This window comes from Mus pahari, chromosome 10 (genome assembly GCF_900095145.1).
Source record: "Mus pahari chromosome 10, PAHARI_EIJ_v1.1, whole genome shotgun sequence".
Taxonomy (NCBI): Eukaryota; Metazoa; Chordata; class Mammalia; order Rodentia; family Muridae; genus Mus; species Mus pahari.
This window is the reverse complement of record NC_034599.1, coordinates 62792479-62805906: the sequence shown is the minus strand read 5'-3', so window position 1 is coordinate 62805906 and position 13428 is coordinate 62792479. Positions and strand designations below refer to the sequence as shown.

The 13428-nt window shown below is 44.1% G+C and overlaps 1 protein-coding gene across 4 annotated transcripts in view; it reads right to left on the bottom strand.

Annotated features, from left to right (window-relative positions):
* Window positions 1-11471, bottom strand: part of Vps13c (vacuolar protein sorting 13 homolog C) — a 155572-nt gene extending 144101 nt beyond the window's left edge. For all 4 annotated transcript variants that reach the window (XM_029543807.1, XM_021206145.2, XM_029543808.1 and 1 more), the window contains exon 1: window positions 11321-11471. In XM_029543807.1, the coding sequence (XP_029399667.1) occupies window positions 11321-11420 (100 nt within the window). In that variant the 5' untranslated portion in view covers window positions 11421-11471. The remainder of the gene's footprint in view (window positions 1-11320) is intronic.
* Window positions 11472-13428: the final 1957 nt, after the last annotated feature.

Genomic DNA, 13428 nt, shown 5'->3' with positions numbered 1-13428 from the left:
AACCCTGTCTCGAAAAAGAAAGAAAGAAAGAAAGAAAGAAAGAAAGAAAGAAAGAAAGAAAGAAAGAAAGAAAGAAAGAAAGAAAGAAAGAGAGAGAGAGAGAGAGAGAAAGAAAGAAAGAAAGGATGGCACTAGAAAGGATGGCACTAGAAAGGATGGCACTACTACCAAACATAAAAACCATCAGGTAATCCTAGAAGACTGGCATTTATTTGGTATTTGGAGGAATCCTGTGTGTGTGTGTGTGTGTGTGTGTGTGTGTGTGTGTGTGTGTGTTCCGCATGCATGTCTATGCACCACACGCAGTGTCTATGGAGGCCATAAGAAGGCGCCAAGTCCACTAAAACTGGAGTTACAGGCAGTTGTGAACTGCCATGTGGATGCTGGATACCGAACTCTTGCAAGAGCAGCCACAGAGCCCTTAACCTCTAGCCCCACAGAATCATTCTTAAGAATCATAATCTCTAAGGTTACAGAAGTACTGAGATAACTCTGCATTTAACCACATGCTGATGTCTTACACAGATTATAACTGAGGCCCCTATTCTAGTCAATGGAGGAAATTTGCACAGAACACTTATTTTCAGTCATGCAAAGCAGTTTAACAAGCTCTGTGGTCAGCACAGACCCCGAACCTGTTCATGAGCGCTGAGACTCCCAGTGAGTGGGGTCATTGTCACCAGGAGTACTCAGATCATCCACAGTAAAAACCACATCTTCACAAGACAGTAACTAAGACAGTAACATGTGTATCAAACAAATGTGATCATAGTGATTAACTAGAGTAAATCACTAGCGATCACTCAAAATAGCAGGTGGGCGAGTACAACATGAAAGATTTTACTATTAAGTAGAGAGAGACCTCTAGGGATAGAGAAATGGCTCAACAGTTAAGAGCACCGGCTCTTCTTCCAGAAGACCCAGGCTCCATTTTCAAACCCCACATAGGCTTCATATAACTTTCAGTAACTCTAGTTGCAAAGGATCCAGTGCCTTCCTTTTAACCACAGCAGGAGTCAGGCATGCACATGATGCAAAAAGCATATATGAACTTGTACATCTTTATAAAAATGGGGCTGGGCTGGTGAGATGGCTCAGTGGGTAAGAGCACCCAACTGCTCTTCCGAAGGTCCAGAGTTCAAATCCCAGCAACCACATGGTGGTTCACAACCATCTGTAACAAGATCTGACGCCCTCTTCTGGGATGTCTGAAGACAGCTACAGTGTACTTACATATAATAAATAAATAAATCTTAAAAAAAAAAAAAAAAAATGGGGCTGCTTCTACTGCAGTAAACTGTGGTTCTACAATGAAGTAACAGGTATCGGTTGATCACTGCCAATGTGGTGAACAAAGTTTAAAGTGTATTTTACAACCTTACAGAATATTGAAAGTGATGATCACTGTTGATGAGATAAATGTGACTTTTTATTAACTGTTTTCATTATTTTCCAGTTTTTATAATGATCAGATATTACTTTTAATTGAAATCATGACACAAAATAAGGGAAAATGGAAAAATAAAAAATAAAACAGTAAGTTCTGAGGTTAATTTGGCTCAGCATTTGGATATGAATCCTTTCCATACCCAACACCTACTTTACTTTCAGACACATAAAACTAACAAAGAATAGCTAGGTCTGTTCACACTTCCTGGATAAATGACATAAAGGGTATCCATAGCAATATCATTCTGTAGCTATTTGCACTAAGGGAGGGGCCCCCAGTCCAGTAAAAAGAGAGGGAGGGAAATTAGCAGCCTGCAGATTAGTAGAGGCCCAGGGAATGGGGGAAAGTGCATTCATTCCTCAGCCAGTGGCCTGTGGCCTGGCTAGGTGAGACACCAGCCAACTCGCTGACACAATGCATGGTGCTCACTGACACAATGCATGCTGTGCGGCCACGCACAGGGGCATGTGTCCCAGTTCAGGGTCTCAGAGTGCAGAAACTTCCATTTAAATCATCTGTAAGACTGAGACATAGCCACCTAAAAAACAACCATTTCATACTGAACTGAGTACTGGAAAAAAACGTATCCTAAAAAAGATGGAGTTTTCCTTCCAGAAACAGTCATTCCAAACACACAGAGGTAACCCTCCTATTTAGCTAGCTCACCAGAGATAAGAACACTCAGGGGTCACAGGGGGGAAAAAATCCAAGAATCAATAATCGTATCTTATCTTAAAAATAAAGAAAAGAAACAAGGTCAGGAGGATGAACGATGGGAGGTAGACACGCGATGCTCTGCCAGCAAGGAAAACATGAAAGCCAGGCACACCATCAAGTGGCGCTTAACCTCAAGTCCACAGCCCCCCGCAGAGAGGCAGGTAAGGAGCTCTGTGAAGTAACCTCTGGTGCAGACTGGCAGGGCTGAAGGATCTGGGTGAGGAGTGTGGTGCAGAAGTCCAGCTTTGAAGGAGACCTCACTCGCTGCTCATGAGGAAGCTACAGTGCGGAAAGTTATACAGAGAGCTTCCGAGTTAATGCCGAAGGGTATCTCAGCATGGTGAGCCTGAATCAGAATGCATGAAATAATCTGTACTAATGAACTAAAGATAGAAATGAAAGCAAGCCCACTAAATTAGCAAGTAACACCATATTTTAAAAAAGAAAAAAAAGAAGAAAAAAAAGAAAGTGGTTAAGTTAGAAGAGACAAGCAAAGGGCTGGAGAGATGGCTCAGTGGTTAAGAGCACTTGCTGCTCCTGCAGAGGACCCAAGTTCAGTTCCCAGCACCCACTCTGGGCAGCTCACAGTCACCTATAATTCCAGCCCCAATGGGATCCAATGCCCTCTTCTGGCCTTCTGGCCTCTGAGGGTATCAGGTACACAAACAGTGCACATACATACATGCAAACACTCAATTTGGTTGTATTTATTTGTTTTTTAATCAACTAGAACTGTGACAACACAGGACAGGCTTACCTAAGTTCTAAATCCAAGAGAAGCTTGTATACATGTATTCATCTACTAAATTAACACAGGAAACACCGTTGCTCCAGGTTTGGTGGTTCGGGCCTGCTCTCCCATCAGTCACTCACGAGGTGGAGGCTGAGGATCAGGCACCTAAGCTAGCTACACAGGGAGTTTAAATACTGTCTCAAAAAGAAAAAAAGAAAAAGAAAACTAGTGCTGATATTAAATAATTTCAACCAGAAACAATCTAACAATCTCTCCCCAATTTCCCCCGAAGCTTGAGCTACATCTCCCCATAGTCATTTAAGTTTACATAAATCCCCGGCACAATTATGACCTCCTGAGCAGTGTCCCTCGTCACTGGTGCTCAGGAAACACTTGCTGAATTGCCTTAGGATGCACGGAGCTATGGGGCAGAAACAGCTACTATGAGGCCACCAATTAATGTTTCAAAAAGTATGTTCAGACGTGTTACATTACTGGATCCCCACAGCCTCACAGCAGGAGGCAGGTAGTACATACCTATCAAGAAAGAGAAACTGAAGATATCTGGAGGTTAAATGAACGGCCTATGAAAACATGGCAATCTACACGTGGAAGGGCCACTACTCAGTCTTCTGACACGCCACGCCATGTCCAGCACACCATGCTCTCTTCTAGACAAAGGGGCTCGATCCCACCGAATACATCTACTTCCATTACCACACAAAAGAGCCAGACTCTGCACTGAGAGGCCTGTTGGTGCCACACTGGTTTTTAAGGTTATATAAAAATCCAAAAATGAGTGGGGTGGGTAGAGTCAGAGGATTACATCAGGAGCACCAGAAGGGACAATTCCTCGGGGACATGGGAGGTGGCACTGCATGCAGATGGCCATGCTAGACCTTTTCTCTACAAACAGTTCCTAAGCTACATCCCAGAACTGCTCCAGGAGCACACAAAGCTCACCCCCGCCTCTCTCTGCACTATCGCATGAAGACACTGGCATTTAAGCAGAATGGGCAGTTTCTCCAAGGTTAGACAGTAATTGTGCCACTCTATCCACTGACTCCCTGGCCAGTTCTTAATATAAAACACAAAAATTAATCCAAACAATGATACAACAACAACAACAAATGATCAACAAATAAAAGCACCAGACCCTAATCAAGCCACACGGCCTAAAACAGTGACAAACGCCTATGTAGAGCTTTGACGCAAGGTTTCTCAGATCTAGTTCTAGCAAAAGTATCCACCATCTTTTTCCCTTGTATCAAATGTTTATGAGCTCTTCCCAACCAAGGAAATGAGCTCAGTCACTGAGCAGTCTGCAAAAGCATGAACCAATTTACTTTAATGATTCATGTTTTCACAGACGCCGGAGAAAATATTGTACCAATTCCTTCCAAACGAATTGAACTATCTGACTCCAAACCAACCCAACCCAGATTGCTTCAGTTGGAAGACTGCTATGCAGCAAAAGGGAAGGAACCGGCTCTTACTTTCCAGCTTCCTGTTGAAACAAGAAGTCTTGGCAGAGAAAAGCAGAAAGCTGCTCTGATGTCATCAAGACCTTCTCCTTTCAAACACCACACAAAGTCTAAAACCCAAGGCACAGGCATGGCTTCCCAGCAAATGGTTTTAAGGCACCAACTTCTGGCTGTATTTCTAGAAAAGGGGTGGATTTTTAACTAATGATGGTGCTATGTACATGCATAGATAGGTACATTCCGTTTAGCTTTTCAAACTCCGCTTTGATATATTGTCCCACCCTGCTGGGAAAATGGTTCGAATGCTTTGCTTTAATTCGGCACCCAGAAGCCACACTTCAAGACCCTGAGGGTCCGTGCCCCAGCTGGCTTTGATTAGTAATGAAGAATTGCTACAGTCAGTGGCTGGGCAAGGAGACGGGAGGCAGGGACTTTTAGGATTTTTAGATGGCTGAGGGGAAGAAGAAGAGAATCGCCATGATGGGAAAGCAAAGAGAGCAGACTTAAAGGCCTGCTGACATGTAAGAGTACAGGAAGGCGGCCCTAGAAACCATTATCCCAATCGGGTGTAGGGTGGCAGGGATGAAATACAGATTTTAAAAGATGTTAACTCAGGAATACCAGAGGGGAGTGTGCGCTAGCTTGCAGGGAGGTTTAGAAGTGCCCAGCCATTGAGCAAGTTAGGCATATCAAAATTAGCTGGCGTGTATGCCATTTCTTCGAGAATCCCGAGAGCTCTGGCAGATGGCTAGAGACTCAATCACCTGCCAGGAGGGAGATTAAAAAAAAAAAAAGAAAGAAAAATCCTTCTAGGGATGAGGACTTGATGGCTCAGGGGTTAAGAGCACTCGGGGGACCCAAGTTTAGTTCCCAGCTCCCACATGGTGGTTCACAACCATCCCTAACTCCAAAAAAATCAGATACCCTCTTCTGGCCTCCACAGGCACTGCAAGACCATGGTACATACACATACCTGCAGGCAAAGCACTCACATGAAACAAAATAAAATCTTTTTTAAAAAAATACTCCCTCAGTGAGTAAATGCTTAGACACTACAGTGTTTTATGTCATGTGGCTACAGAAAGTAAGCACAAATCACACAAGTGGGTTTTTCTGTCATCCCAGTCTGCCCCACCTGCCTCCTATAGATGTGGCTTCCCTACCCTGTGTATTCTGTGACTGGCTCTTCCCCCATCAGTACAGATGGAAGAAGGACAGAGCTGTGCCTGGGCCAGCAAGCCTCACACTGGCTGCAGGCGGCGCAGCACCACTTCCCTAAGGAAGGACTCAGGCTGCTCCAGGCTCGCTCAAACCACAGGTGCTTAAAGCACAGGAAGACATGCTCACCAACATGCTCACCTCATTCATTTGCAGGGAAGAAACAGATGGCTTCCCGTCAGTGACCTGCCAAGAGCCCTATACCTGGTGGAAGATAACTTCCTGTCCAATTTCCTCATCCTCTCTCTCCTTCTTCATGATGCTATCTGCCAGCAAGACAAGCTGACCATCACTAATCTAAAGTCCAAAACTTTCGGTTGCTGACATGTTGCCACAGAGCCAATCTTGTATGGTACGCTGCTTTGAAATGCAGCATGCTGGAAATAACTGTAAGGCTATGTGCACTATATGCATATGAAATACAACTGAATTTTACACTCACTTGGTTGTCATCCCCAAGAAATCACATTACACACTTATCAATAATCTAAATTCTGAAAAACAAAATCCAGAATCTACAGCAATTCTAGTCCTCAGCATTGAGAATAAGAACTCCACCCATAACTGTGGGCAGACAGGGAAGGGCTCCAAGGTAAAGAACAGGACCTGAAACTATACCCAGAGCCTGGCTTAAGGGGCTGTGAACTCTGCGTCATCCTAACACACCATGTCTAAGGTTCAGTCCGCTGGGTTAAGGGAAGTGAAAGCCACAGAGTCCTGAATGGAAGCTGTTCCTGTTCCTCCACAGTAAAAAGCTTTGAAAAAATCAAATTGGCAGATTCTACATTGCAACATCACTTAACCCAAATTGCAAAAGATCTGACATTTCGACACACTGTTTTAGAGACATGTCACGCTTAAAACAATTATATCCTGGATACCTCTCAAACGGCTAGGGGCTGTGTAATTTATCTGTTGGTTTGTGGGGATCAAAAGCCTAGGTAAACATTTTCATCTGGCAGCACCTGCCCACCAGGCACATGTCTGAGCCTTTGAAGGCTGTCCTACACACACTGTTACAGAAAACATGAGCATTGTCAAGTATAAATTAATTGCAAAAAGTTTCCTTGCTTTTAAGAATTTGGAGGGAGGGTAAAAGATATCCACATGCAGGTATGATGCTAGCAGATGCATGGTATCAGAGGAAACATGCTTCAGAAAATGCAACAGCAGGCTGGCCCGCCCACCATTACCGTCCATCACTAACAATGACAAAGGACTTTCCTAGGACTTCCATCATGGACACTTTATTTCTCTTTACAGATTAGGAAACTGAGGCTTTGAGAATGAAAACGTTTTCCTCCGGGATCCTGTAAATAGTAAGCTGGGACCTGTTTCTACAACAGCAAGTTTTAAAATTGTATTTTGCCTAAACCACTTTCAAAAATACTTAAGAACTGTGTGGCCTTAAATAATCTTTTAAGAATAAATTCCAAGCCAGAAGGTGGTAATATGTGCCTTTTTATCCCAGCACTCAAAAGGCAGAGGCAGGAGGATCTCTATGAGTTTGAGGCCAGCCTGGTCTAGAGTTCCAAGATAGACGGGCAGCGCTACATGGAGAAACACTGTTAGAAGGAGGAGGAGGAGGAGAAGGAGGAGGAGGAGGAGGAGTTAGTTCCAAAAGATAATCACAAAGTTTAAGAGCCCTTTATGTCCTCTCTGAACATTATTATTATTATTAATATTATTATTATTATTGCCCTTGCTTCTTCAGTTACAAAGGTTTAAAAAAATGATTACATTTGTATATATAGGGGGTGTCGTTGTGCCTGCATGTGAGGTCTGAGGACAACTTGCAGGAGTCAGTTCTCTCCTTTTTCGACGTGCATCACAGGGACTGAACTCTCATAGCCAGGCTTGGCAGTAAGCATGCTCACCCACTAAGCCTGCCGTCCTGCTGGCCTTGCTCGGTCTTCAACTTAAAAGCAACTTCCAAAATATATATAACAAGACTAAACATTCTAATAACTCACTCTTTCTCCTCCTCCCAGTCACCCGGCTTGCTCCAGTCATATTCATTTCATATATGTGGGTACACTGTCACTGTCTTCAGATACAGCAAAAGATGTCATCGGATGCCCATTACAGATGGCTGTGAGCCACCATGTGGTTGCTGGGAATTGAACTCATGACCTCTGGAAGAGCAATTGGTGCTCTTAACTGCTGAGCCATCTCTCCAGCCCTCGCTCCTTCTTTTTCATGCGACATTTTTTTTTCCAAGACAGGGTTTCTCTGTGTAGCCCTGGCTGTCCTGGAACTCACTCTGAAGACCAGGCTGGCCTTGAACTCAGAAATCCGCCTGCCTCTGCCTCCCGAGTACTGGGACTAGGCGTGCGCCACCACGCCCAGCTTCACGCAACTTCACGCGACATCACGTGACATTTTTCTTCTTTATTGTAGCTTTCATTGTTTTGTTGTGTAGATATCTCCTAGGCCCAACACAATGTTTTTCAGATTATAGTAACACTATATTTTGACTCTCAAAACTCCCAGGCACATCAAAACAAAGATCATGCATGTTTGTGAACATGATACATGTCAGTCATTTAAGATACCTGTTTGTCTTGTTAGAAATCTTTTAAGAGCAATGTACTCTCACTAGATCCACTTTTACTCCCTAGTAAAAGCTGTTAACCCCCTGGGTCTCATTATGTACAAGAGACAATCTCCATTTTCTCCTTAGGCCAGTTCCTCAACTGTGCAGGGCCGGACAGCACTTCCTTACTGACTGTCCATCTCTCACACTGCTAGATGGTTTCAGCAGTATCCCTAGGACCTACCTAACACACACCAGCAGCACACCTCCTCAGTCAACAGCATTTCAAGCACTGCCAAACCACCCTCCTGACACTGAAATCAACTGCTTGGGGCTAGTCTAACACTCTGGTCCAAAGGGGGAAAAAAAAAAAACTACTTATGTAAAACTTCTACAGATGGGCTGGTGAGATGGCTCAGTGGGTAAGAGCACCCGACTGCTCTTCCGAAGGTCCAGAGTTCAAATCCCAGCAACCACATGGTGGCTCACAACCATCTGTAACAAGATCTGACTCCCTCTTCTGGAGTGTCTGAAGACAGCTACAGTGTACTTACATATAATAAATAAATAAATCAAAAAAAAAAAAAAACCTTCTACAGAAAGAATGCTCCCATTCTAAAGTTTTGAACATGCAAAGGTTTAAAAAGGTTTTTTTTTTAAAGCACTGACATATAAATTTTACCAGCTAACACACGTGCAGTTTTCAAACAGGACTACGTATCATTTTCAAATTTCCTTGAAAAGCTTTGTCAGCACCATGGGTGTCTTATCAACAATTTCATTAATATTCCATCTGCTTCCTGACCCATAAAGGTTAAGGCCAGTTTCTCCAGCACTATTGTCTTGAGTAATAGTCATCTCAAACTCGTCTTTCTATTTTAAGGAGAATCGGATTAGAAGACCTTGTGTTGAGCAATAACTACAAAGCACATGACATCCAGTTTAACCATTAGTTAAACTTTATAAGGCTGAGCTGTGAGCTGACAAAATGCAATCACTGACTGTTCCCAGGATGGCTGGTGAAAGAAACCCATGTATCTGCCACTCAGACACACTGCACAGTTAGGGCATACTACTGGCAGAATGTGTTAGTCTAAAAATAAAATAAAATAAAATAAAATGGAGCTGAGGGTATATATAGCTCATCGCAGAATGTCACCGGGCACCAACAAGGTCTAGACTTGAAGCCCCAGCACCACAAGTAAATTAAAGCAGAAAACAGGATAAAGAAAAGCCTCGTTCCTAGATTTCACTAGAGACAATGAGGCGGGAGGTGCGACACAGCTCTGTAACACTTAGATTCAGTGTGAATAAGCTCGAAATCTTCAGACTCTATTCACTGTCCAATGGTTTACAAACTAGACAGCCTCAGATGCTAATGTGTCCAACTCCAAACTTTAAAAGTGAGCATGATTTGGTAGTGAAGGAATCTTCAACTGCACCCATACATTTTATTTCTTTCTTAAAAGACTAGTCAAGGACAAGGCAACTAGTAAAACCCGAGGAGTGGTTAATGGGAATCATCTTTTCAGGCGTGATTCAAACTCCTCAGACCATATGATCGCTTTCTCTGTGAAAGCAGAAATAAAAAACATAGGTCCTTACTGTAAATGGCTTGCCCAACACACTAGCAGGCCTAGAACTATGGGTGTTCTAGCTCAGAGTTCACACTGACCTGAAGCACTTTTTTTCAAAACCGTTTCACAAAGAATAACTGACATTACTGCAAGAATTCTAAAGAAACACTCACACTCTCTCTCTCTTTGTGCAGAAGGATCTAGACACTCCTTTTAAAAACTTTTCCTTTTGCATTATGTTACAGGGATGGGTACACAACGTGTATATTTATGGAAGAATCACCAAAAAAACAAACAAACAAACAACAAAAAAAGAGTGAGCAGCAACCTGTTTTAAAATAAGATGTGTTCCAAGGTAATTCAGGAGACTAGTCATAATTCAGTGACAGCATTGTCCAATAAAAATAGGGTGCCTCTCACTAATCATCAATTTTAGGAGCCCAGAATTTTGATAGACATAATGTGGAAATCCTTTGTAATTGATCATGCTAGGTAATAGTGATAAACAAGCCGAGCAGAGCGGATGGGAACAGCCTATGCATTTTAGCTTCCTGATTATGTTTCTTATAACCTCATCATAAATTGACCTGATGATGGCTCTGAATTTTAATAATGTATTTAACTCAATCTAGTCAAACACCATTTCAAAGTGTAGCCAAAATAAAATTTATTGAGATGCTATTTTATTTTATTTTATCCTCCATTAGGAGAAATGCTTATCTTCAAAACCCAGTGTACTTTATACTCAGAGCAAGTAACCACATTTCAAGTTCCAAATAGCTAGCTTCTCCATTGGCAAATGCCAAACAGAAAGAGCGGGCCTATACTTAAATCACTGACAATTAAAAGTAGCTCCTTCCATTTAAGTTGGATGTTGTTTTTTAATTCCCTCCCAAAGCTGACAAAATTCCCAAGCCTTATAGTAACTTAGTAAATGAATACAAGTCCCCCCATAGCCCCAAACACCTCATCTGTGCTGGTATTCTATGGTGCTGAGGAGGCTCGAAGCGCAAGTTCTGCCACTGAGCTACACTCCCAAATCCAAGTTTACTGAAGGATGCAGAAGTAGGCTTTTCTACTCCTAACCTTCAGGATAATAACCTTGGCAGGTCTTCCCGAATTTGCATCCAAGCAGACAACCCTAATTAATCACGCCTCTGGCCAGTGGCTCAAAAGTCTATTTCAAAACAAAACCAAAAAACTGCAGAGCCCTCTACCTAACTAGGAAGTGGGCAGTGGTAGGAATCTGAGTTAAAAGTCCTTGGGGACAAGACACGCCTTTCTTCTCACTGTCACCCCTGCCCATCCCACCTTCCCATGCTGGGAACCAGGAAGCCTGGTCCTGGGGGCCATGAGATGCAAGGGGAGACAATCTGGCACTGTAGGGAGCATGAGCCGCACTCTGACGTCCGCTGCTGAGGTAAATAATTCCATTTTTGTTTTCTTGTTTTATTCTGAGGCGTTGATGGGGACTGCTAAGCAGCGCGCTGCCCCTGTGTGGCTACATCGACAGCAGGGGCAAGCCCAGCGAGGTCCCCGGGGTCCTCAGGTTCCCACACGCGCAGCCCCCTCTCCCACGCCGGCAGGCCGTGGCATCGCGCTTACCGCCCCAGATCCCCAGCTTTAGCTGGGACTTGTTCAGGTTCTCCACGTAGTCCCCTAGGAAGCGGTTCAGCAAGTCAGCGACCACCGACTCCAGCACCATGGCGGGGACCAGGAGGCGGGAGAGGGAGGAGCCGGAACGCAGCGCGCAGGGGAGGGCCGTACCCGCGCAGAGACTGACAGCTGCGACCCGCCCCGCGCCGCCCCGCGCCGCGCGTGCGCGCCGCCGCCAGTGCGCAGGCGTGACCACACCCCACCCCCACCTCCGCGATTACAGGGGGCGGACGAAAGAGTGAGTGAGGCCTGGGGTAAGGTGCTGTGGCTCACCTGCACAAAGCTGTGTTCGAGTCCTGAGCATCTCATAATCGCGGCATAGTAATGCACTTCTCTTAACCCCGGCACTAGGGAGACAAAGGAGAGTCAGAATTTCAAGGTCATCCTTGGCTACATAGCCAATTCAAGGCCAGGCTACATAGTTAGTTCAAGGCTAGGCTACATAGTTCAAGGCCAGACTAAGCTATATGAGGCCCTGTATTAAGAATTTTTTTAGCCAGGCGTGGTGGCACACGCCTTTAATCCCAGCACTTGGGAGGCAGAGGCAGGCGAGTTTCTGAGTTCGAGGCCACCCTGATCTACAGAGTGAGTTCCAGGACAGCCAGGGCTACACAGAGAAACCCTGTCTCGAAAAACCAAAAAAAAAATAAATAAATAAATAAGTAATACAATAGACCGGTGAGATGGCTTTGCCCGTAACCACATTGTTAGCCTCAGGCAGATCTCTGTGAGTACAAGGCCAGCCTAGTCTATATAGTAAGGAACTCTAGACCTGCCAGAGCTATTCAATATAACACTGTCTCAAATAAATAAATAGATAAATAAATAATCGGACTTCCATTCTTGCCACATAAAATAAATCCTTAACCATCTGTTTCCCTTCCTCCTTTAGACTAAACCTAGACCCTCTCACCTTCTCTGTGTATAACCAATGAACAGTAAATCTGCCTGTTCTATACTGATTGTGTTGCCTTAAGTCTGTCTTGCTTGCACCAGCTCACTGGTACCTACTAACTGCCCCACTAGCCCCCAGCCATTTTCTTTCCTTAGATCTATCCCTCAGACTGACACCAGAACTCACTTTTCCAGAGCAGAGAAATCTGCTAGTCACCTACTGTTTGGGGTCCACTTGAATCTAACATAAATCCAACACGGCTCCAACACCAGGGTGACAACGTTTTATTGCCATCAAGCCACTATTGATCCATGGGGGCTGCAGAACAGACTCGGGAGTTGAACTGAAGCGATGCCGTACAGCCCATTTAAAGGATGAGACTAGAGAAGGGGAGCTAGGTGGGATGTAGCACTGTCCTATTATATTTGAGCAAGGGAATTTCCACCAATCAGGATAGGAGTTGGTTCCTAGCCTGGGAACATGACCTTAGTTTGATCCTGCCAGCAAGATGGAGAAGTTGTCCTTGAGACTTCTGGAATCAGACAACTGTTTCCTTACAACAGAAGCTGTCATGCTATTGGGAAGTCCTAAGCTCCCCTAGAGCCTGGGACCTTGAATTTAGTTTCTCCCTACGATTAAGTGGAGTCTGCAAATGAAATGGTAGTGCTTAGAATAAATTTCTTTTGTTTGTTCTCAACACACTAAAAAGTAATAACCTAATATTTGCAATACACTCTTCAATCTTATTCAACAACTCCCAACACTCAGAACATTCTCTCAGGTCTGTCCCCAAGTTCTTTCTAATCATACCCCTTGGGATGGTTAATCTCAATTGTCGATCTGATAAGATATGGAACCACCTGGAAGATAGGCAGGCTTGCCAGTCCCTACATTCTTTCTAATCATACTCTTTGGGATGGGTAATCTCAATTGTCAATTTGATAAGATATGCAGCCACCTGGGAGATAGGACCCTGGGGCATGCCAGTAGGGGATTAGCTTGATATGGATAACTGAGGTAGGAAGGCCTGCCCACTGAGGGTGGGGTCCTGAACTGTATAAAAAAAAAGAGAGTTGAGCTTAAGACTGACTCTCAGTCTCTGTCTCTGTCTCTCTCTCTCTCTCTGTCTCTCTCTCTCTCTCTCTCTCTCTCTCTCTCTCTC